This window comes from Salvia splendens, chromosome 12 (assembly GCF_004379255.2).
Source record: "Salvia splendens isolate huo1 chromosome 12, SspV2, whole genome shotgun sequence".
In the NCBI taxonomy this organism is placed as follows: domain Eukaryota; kingdom Viridiplantae; phylum Streptophyta; class Magnoliopsida; order Lamiales; family Lamiaceae; genus Salvia; species Salvia splendens.
In genome coordinates, this window is record NC_056043.1 from 31,826,071 (window position 1) to 31,848,564 (window position 22,494).

General features: G+C 32.8%; 3 protein-coding genes across 3 annotated transcripts; 1 reads left to right on the forward strand and 2 right to left on the reverse strand.

Annotated features, from left to right (window-relative positions):
• Positions 1–417: 417 nt before the first annotated feature.
• On the reverse strand, positions 418–3,317 carry LOC121756874. Its single transcript, XM_042152292.1, has 7 exons — positions 3,049–3,317; positions 2,719–2,970; positions 2,342–2,416; positions 2,102–2,257; positions 1,466–1,563; positions 1,005–1,215; positions 418–732 (listed from the first exon to the last, which is right to left on the reverse strand). The coding sequence occupies exons 1-7, from the start codon at positions 3,143–3,145 to the stop codon at positions 647–649; spliced, it is 975 nt and encodes a 324-aa protein (XP_042008226.1). The 5' UTR covers positions 3,146–3,317; the 3' UTR covers positions 418–646.
• Positions 3,318–5,973: 2,656 nt separating this feature from the next.
• On the reverse strand, positions 5,974–9,101 carry LOC121757344 (1,8-cineole synthase, chloroplastic-like). The gene is made up of 7 exons (XM_042152892.1): positions 8,746–9,101; positions 7,913–8,162; positions 7,465–7,831; positions 7,178–7,396; positions 6,966–7,104; positions 6,627–6,875; positions 5,974–6,537 (listed from the first exon to the last, which is right to left on the reverse strand). The coding sequence occupies exons 1-7, from the start codon at positions 8,980–8,982 to the stop codon at positions 6,247–6,249; spliced, it is 1,752 nt and encodes a 583-aa protein (XP_042008826.1). The 5' UTR covers positions 8,983–9,101; the 3' UTR covers positions 5,974–6,246.
• Positions 9,102–14,584: 5,483 nt separating this feature from the next.
• On the forward strand, positions 14,585–16,052 carry LOC121757178. Its single transcript, XM_042152694.1, has one exon. The coding sequence runs from the start codon at positions 14,898–14,900 to the stop codon at positions 15,861–15,863; it is 966 nt and encodes a 321-aa protein (XP_042008628.1). The 5' UTR covers positions 14,585–14,897; the 3' UTR covers positions 15,864–16,052.
• Positions 16,053–22,494: the final 6,442 nt, after the last annotated feature.

Genomic DNA, 22,494 nt, shown 5'->3' on the forward strand with positions numbered 1-22,494 from the left:
CATATAGTTATAGAATTTTTATAAATAGATTCGTGATGCATAAATATGCCTAATGTTTGGTATATATGGACCAGCCCAACACTCTCCCACCACCTACCATAAAGAATAAGTATTATTTCGATCAAGAAATGTATTAGTTATCAATATATTTTGCCATTCCAAATGGTTTGAAAATGGGATATTAAATCACGTTGTTTCAATTTTTCTCACTTGTCTCGCCCATGCAATTCAAGTAAAATCATTGTGATGTGCAACCGAAATTGCCCCAGCCATGTGGCCATATTTGGCGAACGGCCAAAATTAAAAAACGAGACTAGATTTTATGGACAGACAAAGTAATAGATGAATATTTTCATATATAAAATTAGGTGCATTATACATTGTCCCCATGCTTTTGTCTGTTTGAATCGGAATAAATATGTTTTCAAACTCTCTCTTTAAAATTCGAAGTGTATGTTCCTGCGCAGATAAAATCAGTACATCTTCAGAGCCAATTGGTAAAGGGAAAGAAGCAGCTACAACAATGCTTTCCAGAGTGAACCTATAAATCTCTAACTCCATTCATAGAACTCAACTCAACCTTAAATCTACAACAAGCGAAAAATAAAAATCCAAATATAATCTCTGAAACTTGAGGGGTAAGCAGTTAATAGGGGCGGAATTTCCTCGCAGCTCGCATCTGTTGTATCCGCTTTTTATCCTGCTCAAATTTGCTTTGCAGCATCATGATCTCTGCATTCAGACCGGACACATTTCAGTACGAGAAAGTGAGTAGCGCATCACGTAATTTTCAGAGCCTCGCATTTCAATTATTACTAAACACTATTGCAACGTTGGCCAAAAGATTATTTCTGCTCGGTTTCTTTTAGAATTTTGAGAAATTGGACTACCATAAACATAATACTTCCACCAGCCTTTTTACAGAACAAATGAAATGCAGGGGCTATTTAACATGGAATGCATTAACCTATGAAAAATTGGACGAGAGATTCAGAAGAACCTACCGTTTCTGTGTGCTTCCCTTCTGTTGAACTGGTAGAAATCTAGGCCAACTTCCTTCTTTTTCTTCTTTCCCATCTTGTCTAGGACAGCAGCTTGGGCCACAGAACCAACGGCAATTCCACTCTCAGCTTCAGTGCTCTTCTTACGACCTTTCTGATGCACAACAACAGTCCATCCACCTTCTGCGGCTTGGGCCAGCTTCTCTGCTTTAGCCTGCATGAATCAAACACGTCAACAGAAGTTTGACGCAGAAGAAAGCAGATTGTAAAGGCTGCGATACAAATTAATGAGAAAGAGTAGTATATGCTGAGATTCAAGCCAAAGATTCAGCCGTACAATAACTATTTCTTCTTTAGCCGAAGATTTGAGCACACATCATATCAGCAATATTATCAATGTGCTCCCTTTCATCATATGTTGTAATTGAGAGATAGTATGGTATGTTGCAGAGTAAAACTGTTACCTGCTCCTCTCTTGCCTCGTGAGCCATTATGAAGTCATCAATCCTCTCTTGCAGCACATTCAGCCCAGGTCTACTCTGATGATAGTGTGTGATCCATTCTGAACAAACAGAGAACCTTTAGTCATGTTAAAAAAAAGAAACATTTATGAAAAAAAAATTATCCCACTTAGGCTAGAAGTGGAATACGCATTGTCGTAGGGGCAAACCAGGTGTAAGGGAGGAACAGAGGGGCATAGAGAGTTCTATGTAACATTTTTGTTCAACTAATTGTTCGGTTGGTGTGTTATTTTATCAAAAAATAATTCACCCAAAGACAACTATATTATTTAATCAGGCTAAATCAACCAACATATTTCAAGTTTCAATATGTGAAGGCATTTGATATCACGTGTATATTTACATTGAATAGACCTCATTTTGCTAATCATACAAGCATATGATGGCATAACCATAAAAATGAGATTCTAATGAACCCTAAACCCTAGATAAAATGTATGAAAATGAAAGCATTCGATATCACCTGCACGATGAGGAAAAAGGAAATAGCATCACTATTAGAAGTTATACACGAACAAACTAATGTCTACCTAGAATTATCATGTTTCATGAATCTACAAGCAACAACAAGAATCATACTTTTCATTCCTTTAGAGTAATCTTCATCCCCTGAAGACATCTGATAAACTTCATCTTCTGCATTTTCTTCTCTTGTTTCCAGCAAACTATCCGAGGGTTCATGATTTGACACGAGCTGCCTTTTCTTTTTCTTTCTTTCAGTATTTTTTAACTTACCTATCAACAAAAGGATTCAAATGTCAAACATAATAGAAAGCAAAGATAAACAAAATTCACAGCAAATCACAAACTTTTTTTTACCTTTCTTGCCATTCCTTACGGCATCACCCTTGTTAATTCCTCCAGAAACTGAAAATTGTTCTTCGGGTATAGAATCTGCAATCCAATAGCTGTTAAGAAGTCATATCACCCAGAATCTCAACACTATCTAAATGACTCCACAAATTAATGGATTTTTTACCAATTTTCATTTTCACACATTAGCACACACCAACAAAACAAACATCAGTTTCCATCCATTAACTATATAATGATTTAGGTCCTTTTCAACAAGGCTATGGATCAGAAACATAAGCTATAACATAGCATCACAGACAGAATAAAGCATTGCAATACCTAAGGTTGAGATGCATAGTAAGTTACGCTTAAAACATTGAGAGTTTTATCATTTTTCTCACCGTTGCATTCTTCCGATTCATCATTTTGGCCGTTGGATTCATTAATGTGGCTAATACTCACAACATTCTTCCTCTTCTTTTTTCTCTGTTTCACCAATTTCGCCTCACTCGGTTCTCTATTAGAAACTGCATCTTCAACAATTTCGGTAGCAACGCTAGGAACAATGCTCTCAGCATCTCTTCTAGTTTCCCCGCTCCTGTTTCGTTTTCTATCACTCTTTCTCTTTCCTCCACTTTTTTTAGGTGTTGCATCTGCCAATACCACCATGTCTCAGTAGTCAGTGAATCCTGTCACCTCACAAGAATGATCAACTGAAGCATTAAGATTACCTTTCACCTGGCGAGTTTCAACCGTCTCAGCAACAACTCTGACATCAATTGAAGCTTTCCTTTTCTTCATCTTCTTCTTCTTGTCGTTACTGTTCATTGCCAGCTCCTCAAACACTTTCCTCTAAATGATGAAACGCAGGTTTAGTGCAGCTATGGAATGGGAAACATCAAATTCTTCAAAGTCGTGCCCTAGTAGAAATCCCAATTGAAGAATTTCACACTCTCTCACAAATTAGGTTGAGAGGCTACCAGAGGAAATCGGCCAGCCAAGAGGTGAGCTTAGGTTGTGGGCCTATATTGAGTTGGGCCGAACAATCAAACCGAATCGAATTAAATTTGGACTTTCAATTTTCAACGTACTAATGTTAATTAATAAAAGTGATATTGACATCTAATATCATGAAACTTTTAAAAAGTTGGATTTTTCCCACGAGCTTTAAAATTGACAAATAATATCATGAACTTTACCCCGAGTTTGTTTTTTCCCATTTATGTTATTTTAATAGGTTGAAGAACAATTTTGGAGGGTGTGCTTCAAGAAAAACTATCTTCAAAGATTGAAAGAAACTCTTAGGACCCGTTTGATATGGTAGAAATGCCAAGATATGGATTTGTATATGTGTATTTCCATTTGTTTGGTAGAAAAGATACTCCTATCTCATAGCCCGCATTAAAGCACGAAGCCCATCTAGGCCCGACAAAATCCCCCTATTTCATACATTTATGTATCTCACCAAATTGGTGAGATACGGAACTATTCAACCTTGTTTTCAACTATGCCCTTTTATTAATTCTCTCCCCACTCAATCTCCCCTCCCCATTGCCGCTCATTGTCACCGATGGCAGTGCTCTAGTTGAAGGTGGTGGGTCTTCCGGCGGTGTGTCGTCGGCTTGCTATCTATCCCTGAAACTTTGCCTCTCTCCTCGATGTGTGCAGTAGTGTGTCCGACTGGAATTTGTTACCTCCGGCGGTAGTGAGAGGATGTCTCTCAACGATTGCCGCTGTAACCTTACCAATGTCGCACCATTCTTTTCCGTCGTCAATTTCTCGTGGCAGTGACGAGTACAGTTCTAGATCTTAGGCCATCCGCAATGGGCGGACGATGGCACGCCTGATGGCGCGCATCGTCCGCGCCATCGATCGTCCGCGCCCATTGCGGATACGGACGATAGGTCGCGGACGATCGTCGCGGCCGATACTAAGGGCGCGGAGGATGGCGCGCCCGATGCCTATCGTCCGCGCCATCGTCCTCCCCATTGTGGCGTACACGGACGATGGCCGCGGACGATAGGCATCGTCCGCGCCATCGTCCTCCCCATTGTGGCGTACACGGACGATAGGTCGCGGACGATGGCGTACACGGACGATAGGTCGCGGAAGGATGTCGAGCGGACATTCGGCGTGCTCCAATCACGGTGGGCAATTGTGAAAGGGCCGGCTCGTTTCTGGTTCAAGGATGTCATCGCCGATGTCATATATGCGTGCATAATCATGCACAACATGATAGTCGAGAATGAAGGCGGAAGCATCACCGATTGGAATGAAGATGATCGTGCATCTAGTTTGGCCGGCGCGTCGACCGAGCCACCCGATAGAGGGTTACCGTTAGGCTTCAACGAGGTTCTATCTAGACAGGCCTCAATGCGCAACCAACAGGATCATGCGCAGCTCATGAACGACATGATCGAAGAAGTGTGGGCTCGCAACCGCCGTTGTTGAGTTCGCGTTTTTTTAATTCGCATTGTAATGTATTAATTTTTATTCAATGAAATGAAGTTTTTGAAATTCGTATTTTAATGTATTAATTTTGTTAAATTCGTATGAGTTTTGTAATAAATATTAAAAAAATGATGATGTGGCGCGCCATAGGGCGCGCCTTAGGGCGCGTCTTAGGGCGCCCCACTGCAGGTGAGGAGGTAGGAGGATAAAACTGCTGACGTGGCGCGCCATAGGGCGCGCCTTAGGGCGCGCCTTAGGGCGCCCCATTGCTAATGCCCTTAGCCTTTTCGTCTATGTGATATGTCCTTTGTGAGGCAAAGAACGATTTAACAAGTGCTATGGCTCCCCATTTGTGCCTAAATCTGATCTGGTTCATCTGGATTTTAAGTTACTATACATGATTTTTGGATTACTCAATACATTAGTATCTTGTTGAATTATTGATGAAGAATTTGAATAAACTTCCCACTGATTAAGACACATAGACACCAATGAAGAATTTTAGCAAATTACTCCTTATTACCTTATGCTACAAAGATATCTGATTTTTTAGATCAAGGACAAGTACGTATTTTCAATTGTATCTATGATATAATCTTGATTACTATTTTATTTAGCAAACAACAATTTAAATTATTTATATGTTCCTAATCTTGGTTTTAGCCCGCATTTCTTATCACGAGTTGCATATCTTATTATATCCTACTATGCTATCAAACAAGCCCTTAAAATTATTATCAAGAAATTATGAAAAAAAATCCGATTCATAATATTATTTGTGGGAATTTTTTCATTCGTGGGAAAAAACAAACCTAGAGTAAAGTTCGAGATATTATTTGTCAATTTTAAAGTTCGTGGAAAAAACTCAACTTTTTGAAAGTTTCATGATATTAGATGTCAATATCCCTTAATAAAAAAGATACGGTATGATTTTATTGCAACCTACTATAGTTAATTAATTAAGCTCATGTAAGTACGGCATTGCCAATATTTGATGGAATATTAATTGGGTAAATTTCCAGAAAAAAACATAAAGTTTTGTCAAATTCTGTTACACAATTTTTAAAAATTGCCAAGAAACACTATTAGGTTCATTTTTTTCATAACTATCTCATAGCAAAGAATTTTGTTGAAATTGTAAATATGGAGATTGTCGAAATGGCATTATTTGGTTAAAAGCATCAGCAATAGTATTAAGTATAGACTACCAATAAAATTTCTACATAACTTTTCTAGCTTATTTTTAAAATTACACGACAAACTAAATTTGACCAAAGTTCAATTCTACTTAGAACCGAAACATACTGTATTAACCTATTTTTTACAACATTATTATTCCAATGACCATAGTACAAAACGAATATATATATCAACTCACAATGCAACAACATTATTCCCATTAATAAAAATAGTAGCATATATTTTCTTTCTTCGTGATCTTCTTCTTATTCAACTCAGACTGCAACACTATCTCATCTTCATTCATAGGGTTCGAATAGCAAGCTTCTGAGCTGTTTGTTAACCACCGAGTGTTGCATTCCGAATCCATCGGAATCCTTCTGGTATATAAGCTGAGCCATTCTAGCAAGATTAGCACAAACTTCTACAAAACATGTTGAAAATGGAGAATCCATCATTTCCTTATTCATCGTCTTCCATTTCTCCTCTATGAGTGATTGAACATGCGTTCGCGCCTCTTCTTCCGAAGCATTTTTCTCGTTCATGTAACACTGAACTGATTTTGGCACGTCGCCTCTCTTCACCTCAGCCTAGGTTTAACAAAACCAAGGATTATTAGTATAGGATTATTTTTATATTATAGCGAAAGTTTTCACAATTATTGTGTGACGTCGCGTACCATTGATGTTCCCATATCGTCAGCAAGCCTTGTAATCGTGCATGATGCACGAACAATTTCATGGTATTTATGCACGCTCTCGGCGGCCTCCTTGTCTAACGAATCCGTTACCCGGAAGAAAAGGTGGGATAGAACGGGGACGCCTCCCACGGTTATCCAAGCATTGTTGATGTATTCTTCTAAGCTAGGTTTATACCCCTTGTGGTACCAATTTGCCTCTATCAAATATGCCTCAATCAAATCAACCCACTGTCAAAAATTTTATTAATCTGTTCCTAATTAGTACATGTACTACTTGTTTAGAAAGTACTTTATAAATAAGTTAATTAAAAGTGTTACCGCTTTGCGTAGAAATGGGATGGAGTTGAAGCCTTTATCCTTGAGAGTGTAGTAACCCATCTCATTCACAAAGTTGTATAGTGCAAGATAACATACTTTCATGTAAATGGGAAGTTTGTCAATTGATTCAATATCCCATCTGACCAAAATATACACAAAATTAACATATACTACTATAATTAATAAAATTGTATAATTATTATAGTACTAACCTTCGAATAGCATCTGTGAATAGTTGGAGCTCTTCAAGAGTGCCATAAACATCATAGATATCGTCTATAGCTGTAATAAGAGCATTTATTTTGGCGAGCATTATCCTCTCGAATCCATGTTCACGACGTTCGACCACTCCATTCGTCCAATAGTAGCATTCCACTATTCTATCTCTTATAAAGGGAAGCTCTTGAGCAAGCCCAGTACTCTCCCACCACCTATTATGAACAATAAGTATTGGTGTTTCAATCAAGAAAATGAATTAATTATCAATATATTCTTTCACCTAGAGGTCTCTTTGAGTTCTTCCAAAAATTTTGCTTGAACAATGTTTATGTCCAATTTGGCTAGCTCTAGCACAACTGAATCCATGTCCGGTCTCCTTTTATAAGCATCGATGAATGCTTTCGCATTTGGCATTTGAACCATCCAATGAGAAGGGAACTCAAATACATCTTCAACTGATGATAAGAGATGAATGTCATCAATTTCATGATCAACTACTCTTTTATGCAGTGATTTAGCAGCAAATTGTTTAGCAATTTCTAGGGTTTCTTCGCCATGTGTTGCTAGGAACGAAGCTTCGTAGAGTTGTAACAATCCTTTGGTATCGAAATCAGTAGCCTTGTCATTCTTGAAGCAATCAAACACATCTGCATTCATATTTCATTTGATTAGTTTCACCATTAATGAAAAACATTGTTAATAAACTAAGTAGAAAGAAAGGTGGAGACCTTGAGAGATGGTGAAGCCATATTGTCTGAGGAGTCTGAATCTGAGAGATGTTGAGTACAAATCCCTTTGATTTGTCTCATGATAGTTGTTTATGTATTTTGAGTCTAATATTTGAGCGATTTCGTGTCGGAAATGACAAGATATGCCCAGTCTTCGCAGGTCATCGATCAGTTCGAAACGTTGTTGGTGTAGCAGCAGCATCTTCACTTGAGCAATCATACCTGCGGCCCGGAACTGGTGCATATCCCCCTACACCACAATACTATTAGCATGGACTATATGCTCAAAAATAGTTGTTTTTTAATAATGTATGGATTAAAAATATCTAAAAATATTAAAGTATAAAAAATAGTCATTTTTTTGCTCAGAAGTACTATTTTGCCCTTTATTTGCGAGTATGCATAAGGTTTCACCCGCCAATATAGGAAAGCTAGAGCGAATTCCGCTTAAGAAACATTTTAGTCATGACCACGTCAGTTCATGAAACAGTCGTGAATGCTGGTGACCACAACTGTTTACAATTGTGAATTACACATTAATGAGAGTCCAAACTCTATATTGAATGTGTATGATATAACAAAAACCAATTGTTTTATAAGTATATACATATAAATTATTAAAAATCAATTTCTCTATAACAATTCAAATACATAATTAATAAAACAACAAATGAAGCTTTGAATTTTATATAATTTTAGTTTTTATAATATTTCAGATATTATAATTAATATACAAAGAGATAAAGCAAATAAATACTAAAACTAAATACGGACTAAAACGAACGTGAATAATGCTCACATAAAGTACTTAGTACTATAACTTATTAATTCACCTTATACTCAGAGTTTAGAGCTTGAATGTAGTGGAAATCCCAAATGGAAGGAGGGTAGCCACCGGATCGCCGTCCTAATTGGATGCCACGATGATCACTGAGTCGATAAGAGCAACTCCACGGTGGCAGCCGCCGACAAGTGGTGGAAGACACACGTGGCAGTTTTGAAGACAAAACATTGGTGTGTGAGTAATTACGAAGATGGTTTATTGGCTTTTGAATTGCCATCTTCATCATCAATTTTTAACTCCACTCTAACTTGTTGCTTCTTTTGTCTTCATTGTGACATATATTATGGTCGTGGGTGATGGTTTTGGAGTCATGTTGAAGATTGGAGAATCGAAGCGTAAGGAAAAAAATCACGTTATTTATCAAACATGTGAAAAATACTCTTGCGTGCAATCACAATTACTGAATCACGTTATTTATGAATACTACCAATATAATAGAGCATTAAATTAGTTCAACAACCAGATCCAATAATACGTGTTAGCTTCCAAATCCATAGGTTGCAATATTTGAACTTTCCTTACTTAGCGTAACACACATTTCTTAACACAGTAACCATTAAAATTTTATATTATCCAAAAACAACCTTTTGGAGTCACGAAAAGTTTAAAGATCTTTCTTTTCTTCTTTACAGTAACAAAATCCTTTTTGCAACAATCAAGCCATAAGTAGTGAAGTGGGGCAAGAGAATTTTACTATAGTGGAATCCTCTCACAATTCATTGTATTAATTAAATTAAATAATGATAATGACAAGCTTGTTAAATAATGTAGTTAATGTTGTCGAATCTTGTGGAGTTTATGCAACTTATATCAGCAAAATATCTCTTAACCAAGTTGTTTGATCACCTCCATTACAATTTACAACGACCAAATACAATAATTTAATAATGATGCAGCAACGAATAGATTAATAGTACAAAAAAACATTATTTTTTATTTCTTACTATCAAAGTACCAAACCCATAAAAAGAAAAGGAATCAAAGTTAAACAATAGAATAAGTATACGCTTTAACTAATTAAGGTCGTATTACTAATTAATTAATTAATTCCCCAAATCTCACTAATTAGGTTGAAGCTTGAAACATTTAGGTCAGCGGAGCCTTGTTAGTTGTGGGCCAATGAAGTGGTCCGGCCCATAAGTGGACCATGTTAGTTTTGGGTCTCCAAGAAATTAGCCCAAATAAGACTTATGAGAAATCAATTCATTTATTTTGATCATAAATAATGGTCTAAAAATAGAGGTGATCCAAATATTTGTAATCTGAATAATTTAATTGAATCAAAATTACAGTTCAGTTTGGTTCATATTTTTTCTTCAAAATCTCAATTTTTCATTCTGTTCTGATTTTTTTTATGAAAAAAAATCCTAAATATATTTAATTTTTCTAACATAATACTTATAGTACTATTATTAAAATATATATTTTGGATTTTTTTATTTTTGGGATTGTTTTGAATTCGGCATAATCTTACATTTTTTTTTATCTTGTAAATGTAATGCCAACCAATTGTTACTATGTTTACTTTGGGATTTGTACAATACAACCTTATTTTCATTTTTATTATACATTAACATTTCAGTTTTCACATAATCTGGATATTTTTATAAAATCTGTTGACTTATATCTGCTTTCAAAAAGAATGGGCAAAGCCTAAGATTCAAAGCCCTTGTAGAGCACAAGAAATTGAAGTCTTTTTAGGCTAGATCCAAATCTTTGACATACTGTGTGCTCTTTGTGGATTGTTACAATTAATGGTTTGAGGTTTAGGGGGTTTTGGAACATAAAAAATTCGTTTTATCCTGAACTTTTAATGGCGTTTAATTATTTGTAATTATGTTTTTTTAACAAAGAAGAGGGCAACACTATTGGGTGCAAGTCACTATGACTATGAGTAAAAGGAACTACTTTAGTTCATCTTAATTAATAAAAATTATACTAATATTTTGATTTATTCTCAATTACTCCATATTTATATGTAGCCATCTAAATAATATATTGTTGATGTTTATCAACCCACCAACACTATTTTCATTATAAATAAACTACTATGTACATTGTTTAACTCATCGACATAAATGTCCACCTATGATTCTCTGACTGTCATATTAAATATAAATATATTAAAAGAATTCATTATTGGATAATTATGAATAAATTTAAATTCCAATTATTTTCAGTTGGATTTGAAAGTTGTAGATTTGACCATAATTTAACCGAACAATAAAAAACACACATAGTGATAATGTTGGAAATACGAAGCAATAAGACAACATATTGATAGCAACTAAGGCTCAAGCTTTGCATAATGCAACATTGCTCGATTACCAATTACAAATATCTCTCAAAGTCAATAAATATCTCTCAAAGTCAATCTAATGCGACTCAAATATAAATACTAAAATTCTAAAATTATGCCACGAGATTATCCACCGCAACGCCACTTAGAAGGTTATTTATGATTTGGATTTTGGCATACTTTGAGTTATGCGCTAGGCTAAATAATAAATTTATAGTTGAGCCGATATCATCGAGTAGTTGAGATAAATTGTTAAAAATAGTGTTGATATTAATATTAATAATACATGCATATTGCTTATTATACTTCTAATTTCGGATCTTTATCATTTAGATGGTTAGTAATACGCTACTTATAAAAAATTAAATCCTGTAAGATAAATGTAAAGAAAAGCACTTATACTAGGGAGTGTTTAAAGAAAAACACATAATTGAATTAATTATTTAAAGTAATTAAATCAATTGAATATGTGACATCCCTAACCCGAAATATGCATTATTTTGCATATTATCATATTATATTGTCATTGCATATTAAATTTTCATTTTTACTACATAGATATTAAGTGTGTCATTGAGAATAAATTTATTGTTATGTCGAGATTTACGGGAATTGTTAAAAGGGATGTGTATATAGTATATAATTAAATTAGTGGACATATGCCATAATTATTTAAATATGTGTATGCATGTGAAGGCGTGTAGTTCAATTAATTAAACTACACTTTTATATTTATTTAGAATTTTGTTTAATACTAGCATATATTATAATGTTTTAGTTTTAGTTGATACGTGTAGGAATTTTAGAGTTAGCATAGGCTAAATAAAATGAATAGGTGTAAATCCTATTCTTGTAACCGACTAGAAAATTCTATATATAGGCCTTTAGTGTATTTTGTCAAAAAAATAATAATAAGAAACGAGAACCTGGAGTCGAGAGGAAGAAAAAAAGTTCGAAGGTGGAAAGGATCAAGGTTGAACACGAAGAGGAGTTAGTGGTTCTGTTGGAACACTTATAATAATCAGATGTGTATAAATCACACTTTTAATTTTACATGTTTTATTTGCTTCTTTGCTAGGTGTTAAACAAAATGAATGATTTGATTATATGATGTGATCCAATATGATTATAAGTTATTTGATTTTGATGGTCGAATATGATATGAATATTTGATTGCTGAAATGGACACGTTTGTTTAGATATATTGGATAATTTAATGGAATATGATATGGATATGTTATTGGTGCAAAGGATATGTTTATGATACCGATTATGTGAATCATTGGATTAAAGAGAATCTGTGACGGTTTTGCCCTGGATCTGAAATCACAGTGGATATATTGGGACCTTCGGGTCAGACATATTGGGACCTTCGGGTCAAACATATTGGGACCTTCGGGTCAATTACAGAGGGACCTTCGGGTCATAGAGGAATCCCGGGCAGATACCAGGCTTGACTGTTACAGAATAATAAATTGAATAGAGTGGCATATGCATATGAATATGAAATGGATTGTTTTTAAATTATGTTATATATTGTTTCTGATTATATGTATTGATAAAAGAGTATGCTTGATGTTTGTATCATGTGAGATTAAAGGTAGAAATTTATACACACTGAGTTGTGGCTCATATAAACCACTAAAATTTTCAGGAATAAGATAACAGTAAAGTTTTAACTGACGTGGGTCATAGGAACTCCACGTGTTATCAGGTTCGGCGGCTGACGCATATTGGTAACCTTATCTTCCTCATCATTTCGCATGTAGATAAATGTATAGTATATAGAGTGGTGAGAGGGTTCCACTACTTTACAGGATATTTTGAAATATGTATCGGATAAGTGTTGGTTTGAACTTATATTATATGGGTGTTCTATGAATTAGACACGTGTATTGATTGCTTTTATGATAAGTGGTTTATTTATTATAAGAGTATACGTCAGAGGGGTTGAGGTGTGACAGAATATTTTTTATTAAATTATTTTATACTCATTTTAGGGTTGAAACACCTAACTAAAAATATTCAACTCTTTATATCATTATGCATACAATTCACAATTTAAAATTTTTATTAAGACTATATTGATTAGTTATTAATTTAATATATAATAATAATAATAGTTATTATTATTATATTATTTTTTATTATATGATTTACAATTTAAATAATTATACTATAATTATTTATTAATTAATAGTACTAGTTTTTAGTATTATAAAAATAATATTATTATAATAATTAAATATAATTATAACTATAATTATATTTAAGTATATTTGAATGATATTAATAAATAAATTAATTATTAATTTATAATATTAAAATAATCATATTAATATTGATTAATAATAATAGTATAAAGAGTAAGGAGAATGAGAGAAATATTATAATATCACTTTTAATACTAGTTTTGTTTATGCCCAAAATATCCTTTTATGATACAAATGGAAAAATGTATTTGTTTAGAGGGCATTTTGGGGTGATAATTGTATCAGGTACCAAAAATGTGATTAATAGGTACCAAAAACGATATAAAATAAAGATCATGTACTATTTATGTGCAAAAATGAAAGATCGGGTACCATTTATGTAGTTCACTCTTAAAAATATTAGTAAAAAGTGTGTGGCAAAGATTAGTATTTAAATAAATTAACAAAAATTGCATATGGTTTATAAAAATAATAAAAATGAAATAGGTCGCATATTCTATTAACTTATTTCACTCTTTATATATTTGCATATTAACCTTAATGATTTCATCTCTAAATTAAGTAAGGAGTTGCTTTTGACATAGTGTAAGAAATAAGAATTTGTTAATGATTTTATCTCTAAATTAAGTAAGGAGTTGCTTTTGACATAGTGTAAGAAATAAGAATTTGCTAAGCAATTGAAGAAATTATGAGAGGATAAAAAGAGAGAATCATTTATATATAAAAATGATTAAATAATTAAAAAAAGGAAAAGCAGACATCTCTACAACAATTCAAAGCAAGTACTCTTTTTGTTCAACGATAGTGGAGTCATTTTGTCATTTTGGTAAGTCATAGTTGTAGGGTCATTTCTTTTTTAATAAACGTCAACATTTTATTATCACCTAGTACTTTACTCTCTCTTCACCTCTCTATCTTTTTTTTCATTTCATACTTTATCATTCATTTATATAACTTATTTAACATAATTTTTCTTAAATCACGTACAAAAAAGAAACGCTTCCACTACAATTTAACCGAGGGAGTAAATAATTTTATTACATAAAATCATAGTATTACAAATTTAAAAAAATGAAATCATAGTAGTACACAAAATGAGACGTCTTTTTACACTCCGGCATTATAATATTAATATCACGCACAAAAAATCCATTAATTTGACGCATTAAACTCGCATTTAAAATAACCAACTCCAGCCGAATCTTTTAACTGCATATACATTTTTCAATTAATTAATTTGGCCGTCAAATATTATTATTATTATTATTATTATTATTATTATTATTATTATCTCAAATACTAATATCCCAAACTACGATTCCCTCTCATTCATTATCCTCTGAAATAGCCAAAAACATAAATATATATCGTATGAATAAAAACCAAAACTAAAAACAATAACCGCCTATATAAAAATTTTTAAAAAAAAATCAGAAGCCATTGAACAGATTCATCATTTTTATTTTCTGGTTGCGACCTACCAAATCTTCGCCATCTGCCGCCATGATCGTCGCTTCTCAGTTGCAACAATAATTCTCTCTCTCTAGAAGAGCACGCGAGTAAGTATCGGACAAAACCTGCTACTTTTTCTGCGCAAGTCTCTCTGCATTTGCAGAAATTGTTGCTCACATGCAGATTTTGGTTCATCTTCTGATTGTGAGCTCTGTTCTCGGATTTCACAAGAGTTTTCACAAGCTTATTCTCGGAGGTGTTGTTGCGATGGAATGTGTCTCGTTTTTTAGGCATTTTGCCCTGCATTATGAACTAGGCTGTGAGGGTTTCCTCTTTGGGATCTTCATTGAGGTTCACAGAATTCTAGGGCTTTGGCTGTTTGTAATGTTCGGATTTTGCCTCCGATTTTTGTTGTCTCGTGATTTCTGCAGCGGTTTAGTTCGATTTCTGTGCGGTTTGAGTGGGGAATTAGGTGCTTTGAAGGTTGGGTTTTACTCGAAAACTGTTGGTGGTGGAAAATCGGGGCTGTCGAATTTAATCGATGAAATTGAAGTGGATGAGATTGATAATTTGAAATATTGCAGTGATGTTGGTGGGGAAATTGCAGTGAGAAATGAAGTTTATGGAGAAATTGTATCTGATTCTGAATCTGATGATGGATTTGTTGCTAAGAATAATGGTGATGGTGAAGATGTTGAAGTTGATGCTAAGAATAATGAGGAGGATGATGATGATGATGAAGGTGTTGAATCTGATATCAGAGCATTGGGGGAATTGCTGAAGATTGAGCATCAAAAAGTTAATGATCTTCAAGCAGAGCTTGTGAAGGAGAGGGCTGCCTCGGCCACTGCAGCCGAGGAGGCAATGGCGATGATTCTGCGGCTGCAGAGTGAGAAGAGCTTGCTCGAAAGGGAGTATAGCCAGCACAGGAGGCTGGCTGAGGAGAAGCAAATCCACGATCAGCACGTGATCAGGTCGCTGCAGTTGCTCGTGTGGCAGCACGAGTTCAAGGGGAGGAGGCTATTCGAAGACAACGATGACGAAGAGGAGGAGGAAGAGGAAGACGAGGCTCGGAGTTGCTTGAACGGTAATATCTTGGATGCTCTTGAAAATGTGCTATATAGCTCCCGTGATTCGGATTGATTAGGGGAATCTTGTTCTTGTATAGTGCTACTACTAACTTTTTGCTTTAGATTCTTGCATTTTGTGTTATGGAGGAATCAGAAAATGATTATCCTAAAAGTAAAAAAGCAATTTGTTGAAGGAGGACCTTGTGATGAAACAGAGGAAGAACATAATCATAAATATGAATATATCTAAATGGTCCCCCCATAGTCTCTTCTTGATGATTGGAAAAAGACAATCTTTTTTTGTGCTACGGTGTAGTTTTAGGGTGTTTGTGGTCCTAATTTTCACCACTTTTTGAAGGATATTTTGGAATATCTTGGGATTATTGAATATGCAAATTGCTTATGATAATTTCTTTGCTAATTGTTTTAGTTGTAACTAGTGAAAACACAGTTCTCTTATGATGATTTTAAGCTATATGTGAAGTGTGAAGAAGATGATGAGAAAATAGCTATATTTAAGTTAATTTTTCTTGAAACTATGACTGCAACTTGCTCTATTAGAAATAAAATTATTGGTTTACATTACATTGATTTGATATTTATCATGATTGGATTAGTTTGCTGCAGTTTTAGAATTGTTTCTGGTTTTTATCAGCTCATATCTTGTTTGAAACCTAAGTCATGAGAAATATTAGACAGTTGAATCATGAGTTCCGTGTGAAATGATGCAAGAGAGTATTTTCTTTTCTTTTTTTTGTAATTTTGAGAACTATTGTTTATATGTAGCTCTACTACACGAAAAATAGTCTCATTCATTAGTCGGCGCAAATTTAAATACACCATTGGTAATACTCCATCTGTCCCCAAAGAGTATGAACTATTTCCTTTTTCGTACGTCCCTAGAGAGTATGAACTTTCTAATTTTGAAAAATTCAAACAACATACTATCCCTACACATCATTTTATTTACAAATTATATCATTATCATTGACACTTGTACCATTATAATAATGTGGACTTCACCCTCAACTAACATTATTTCTATTATCCTTCTCTTTGTCTTACTTTTTCTCTTATTTATTAAACTCGTGTTGAACTCAAAGTTCATATTTTTTGGGGACGGATGGAGTATATGAGGGAGAGAAGAAAATGAAAAAGTGGTGAAAAGTATAAATAGAAATGTGGTTAATTTTGGTTGACGGGTCAATATAATAATAATAATAAAATGTGAAGGGTATAGTACTGAAATGACTTCATCAAGTTTAAACAATACACAATAAATAAGCTAAGGTTCAAAAAAGGTCGTGTGCACACAAAATTGGTTAATTAAAATTTGTAGCTTCTAAACCTTTTTCGTCTTTCATCTTATAATCTTAATTTTGTTTTATTATGTTCTGATTTGTGAAAAAGAATTTCGTTTATAATTCAGTTAAAAAATTATTATTCCATTTCTGACACCATAAGTGTGAACGATATAAAAGTAAATAAATTGAATTTATTTTATAATTTCTGGCCTCAACATATTGCCAGTCATATCCAAGCTCATCAAAAAATTAATTTAAATTAAATGCCGCAATAGATTGTTATTTATGTCCCACATCATCCAAAAAATAAGTAAATGAATTAAAAGCCACGATTTGAAATAAACGATTGGTTTTGATTGAATACAAAAATTATAACAAAGCTCACATGTTTGCAAAACTTCAAATAGCAAAATAAATGGCACATCATCCAAAAAATTAGTAAATGAATCAAATGCCACGATTTGAAATAGACGATTGGTTTTGATTGAATACCAAAACTATAACAATATGGTCACATGTTTGCAAAACTTCAAATAGCAAAATAAATGGATTTGATGGATGTTTTTCCAATAACATTATTTATGCCCATGCTTTTACGAATTCAAAAATTAGATTATCTAGACGTTAAACTTTCGACTAAATACTATTTTTCACTCATTTACATACTTTTCTACTAAAATTTATTAAAGTATTTTCTTAAATAGACAATATTTTAAAGGGTTAGAAGAAGTCCTCTTGTTTCCCTCCATTCATAATGCAATGTCCCGTTTTGATTTGATGCAAGTTTTAAAAATATAACAGATCATTAAACGAAAGATGTTAATGAAAATTTAAATAATTTATTAATTTTTAGTATGAAATATGAGTGTCACGTTAAGTAATGTGAGTAGAAATTTATTCAAAATAAAAAATAAATGAAACTCTTAATTACATATAATCTATACATATATAAAAGGGGTGGGGAGTTTTGGAGATATTATAAAAAATGGCATTATGAATAATTTAATAATATTATAAATTGAACAATTCCTTTTATCGATTTTATGATAATTGAAGGGAGTATGGAAGAGGAAAAGTTTTAGAAAACTAAAGCTAATTACTAATACAAATCTTTATATATTTGTGAAGAATGATGTAATAACTATTAATGTAATATAAATGTAGACGTCCAAAGCTATTTAAATAAAAATGTGGTTGATATATGCAATATCAATATGTGAGTGATTATCATCATCATACTTTAAAGGCTATGCTGGCGTTACTCTCACGAGGAGTATAATTCTTGAATTCTAAAAGCACTCAAAACGTTAGGCTACTAAATTGTTTAAAAGATTATTAATGACATCTAATTATCTCACAAAACCTTTCATACACATTCGCATCGTGGATCGTAACTATATCAAAATTACTTTATTTGAATTTCAAAATTCCAGACAATGGAAAACTCATGAGGTGAAAACTAAATATATTTTTTTTAAATTCAAGATAATTTTAAAAATAAAAGTAAAAAAGTTTTGGAAATGAAAAGGTTGTGTATGCCAAATTAATTACTCATCTCAACAAAACTCTATAAATAGCAATTGACGTGAACTCACTCACTCACCCACTAAATCGAAAATAATGTACAAATTCTCTTTTACTAAAAAATAGTGATTTTTTTTTTCAAATTTTTGGCTTATGTGCTTCGACATACATAGACAAGGCCAATGTTTCGCTCATGCATTCATCAGTCTCTTCACATATATATATTTATTTTAGAGGTATGTTATCCTCTATTATTTTCAGATGGTGTTTCTTCTAACAAGTTAGAACTTCTTTTTTGGAGAAAACTAGGGGTGTGCATTCGGGTTTCGGTTCGGTTTTTTGCCAAAACCGAACCAAAACCGAATTTAGTTCAAAATCCAAACCGAACCCGAAAAACCGAAACCGAAAAACCGAAAACCGAACTTAAAAACCGAAAAACCCGAACAAAACCGAAAAACTCAAAAAAAACCAAAAAAACTGAAAAAAATAAATATAATATAAATATATATTTATATATGTGTATTTTATTTTATTTTATATATACTAATAGAATATTTATATATAATATAAAATTAATAATACATATAATATATATTATATAGTAGAATATATTAAAAGAATATATATATTATATAGTAGAATGTATTAAAAGAATATATATATTATATATAATATAATATATTAAATTAATAGAATATATATATATAATTCGGTTTTTCGGTTTTTTTCTTCGCCCGAACCGAACCGAAAAACCGAATTTTTTTTATTTTTAAAACCGAACCGAGCCGAAAAACTGAAAAAACCGAACCGAATTTCAAAATTTCGGTTTGGTTCGGTTCAGATATTCGGTTTCCGGTTTTTTTGCTCACCCCTAGAGAAAACAGTGGCAGTACATTATTGGGATCCGTGAGATGTGTTCAGGGCATGACCATGCCTACGAAGAAAGTGAGATGAGGGAGAGCCACCGACGATGGATGGACTGGTAACTGGTTGACGGTGGAGAGAGCCCTTGGAAACAAGGTGAGAGTAATATGAGGTAGAAATAATATGTAAGTAAGAGCAGGTGATGTAGGGTTTGTATCTGTATATGTATATCGTTATTAAGATTCTAGGCCTCGGCATGTGTAATACTTGTAAGGATTGCCTGTGCATATGTATGCGGAATTAGCTACAATCGTATTATTTTAAAATTCAATATATGGAGTATACTATTATATTTGTGTACGCACAATATTTTCCCTATTATAGCTCATTGTGGATGATTCATCTTTGGAAAATATCTTAGTCCGTGCATAGTTTTTGGGGTATTTATGGAAATGTCATTTTAAATCAAATATTATTATTTACATAAAACTGTTTTTTGTTGGCTAAATTGTCGTAAATAGTAATCGGTTGTTTGTCTGGCCTCTGAATCGGTGGGATCTATGGACTCTTCCTATAACGTTAACTGCCTTCCACTACATTTCATCATATCCCATTTCACATTGAATGTTATAAATGCTGCAAAACAGGAAGACTCACAGTAGAGATTAACTGTGAATTATTACAATTAATCACGTTATATCACATTAAATTACGGTTAAGCAATGCAATGAATGATTTATTAGAGAAAGTCAAAGGTCATAAGCGAGGAAATGAAGAGGTTCTAATGATGGTCATAACATTTTGGTTGAACTATAAATATATGACATATGGGTACCAATACCATACTCCAAGTAGAGGTACACCCGAACCAAGTAATAGTCTTGCTTGAAGTTCAGAAGCTTTTCGTGAAGCTGGTCTGAATGAATTTGCAAAACAGATCTTTGTCCACTTTTATAAGGTTTCAACTAAAAAGTTTGTCATCCATTTAATTGCACGGCCAATCATCCGACAGTTCGCAAAGACTCCTAATTGATGTGCTTTGACGAGATAAATCCACGAGATGGCTTTCGAGAAGTACTAGGCCAGTCATCCGTTCGTCGCCTTATTGCTATCAAATTTCGTCTTTAGAGAAAAGGGAAAGATAAGAAATATTTACCTTTGAACAAACGCGAAGAACTCTTTGTGCATGGAAGAAAGAAGAGAAAGAATAAAGCGGCGCATTATTTTAGGGCATAATGAATATGTATATTTTCTTTTACAATCTACCCATATATTTTATGATTCATAGGCCATCGTATGTTTTCTTTTACTAAACTATTTTTTCTATGATAAATAAGTCATCGTACATTAGTTTGAATTTCTTAGTTCATTTCATTTTAATTGATTATTTTAATTATTTATTTGTTTAAAGTTATTGGATTTATCGAATAGTTAACTCATTTAATGATTTATTAACTTAATGTATTTGATTCATTTAAGTTTTTAGGTTCTTCACAATTTTATTAAATTATTTTTACCCCAAAATAAAATAAGTGATCAATAAAATAAAATTGAACTAAGACAGAGGGAGAATTTTATTGATGTTTGACTCATTTGTTGGTCTTGATGAGTATATTTTAAAGTTAAGGGTTTAGGATTTAGGTTTCAAGGTTTGGGTTTTTAGTGTATAGGGTCACTATATTGCAATGAAATGAAGCTCGACTAAGAAGTGTCTCACTAGTGCAATCTTAAATTATAGTAGATTTTGATAAACAATATCTTAAATCTCATTAGGAGAAGTGGTAATCATACATTCTTTAGGTTTTTTTGTTTTGTGTGATATAAATTTGCTTTATTTTTTAGTCTCACGGCCAGAGTCATTTTTCCATTTTGCAAAATTAATGTACAGTATTATTTTCCACGTATCTATATTTTAGTTGAATCCTAACTTCCTTCGTTTGTTTTTACTAAGCGGGGCCATATTAAAACTTAAACTAAAAACAACAGTTTTTCTTGAAAAATGGAGTAATATATATAGAGAATTTAAATGATTCATTTTTCAATTTTAAATGCAAAACGGTTAATTCATATTTTCACATAATTAAATGTATCAGTTTCAAATTCGTTATTGTGTATCAGTTTCAAATTGGTTATTCTTAATTATGAGTTAAATGCACATAAAAGGTTTTTATACATATATAAAAGGCGAGTTTTGGACACTTTTGAATAATTATTTTATGCCAGGGATGTAAATATAATTATATTTATAACTCTTAGAATTGTATTAATAATATTTAATGCATTATACTAATTATCATATAATAAGCATTATATATCCAATAACTAATTTAGAGGAAATAGTACTATGCGTTAGTCGACATAGCATAATTAGCCCTATTTAATTCTAATTAACCTTATGCATTAATTCTTAAGTTATGTTGAAATAAATATTGCATTAGAGATGGAAATAATTAGGTTGTGGAAAATGAAAAGATTTAGGAAGAAGAACGTGAAAAGATTATGAATAATCTTAATATTTTTTTACCTATAAATACTACTTTCGAATTGGAATTATACATCTCAAGTTGATCATCCAATTTTCTAGAATAAACACCGTCAAGGCAATATTCTAGTTGTCTAAAAAAATATTTTATAATTCAGTTGTTTAACATTTGATTTGTCTTCTCACTATTCTTATTGTAGATCAATGACGGACCAAGATGGAGTCGAAAAGCTTCATAATCTGCTGTCAACGGACGATATCTCTGTCTCCGGTCCTATTTTCTAGAATAAACACTATCAAGGCAATATTCCACTTGCCTGGAAGAATATTTTATATTTTAGTTGTTTAACCTTTGATATTTTTCTTCGCTCTATTCTTATTGCAGATCAATGACGAACCAAGGTTGTGTAATATTAGGTTTTAATTGTGTAATATCATGTTCGTGTCGTTATTGTGTCATGTCAAACCAAATTGAGTCATGAGGTACTTATGGTAAATGAAGGGTTGAAATTTTTTGACATGACACGAAC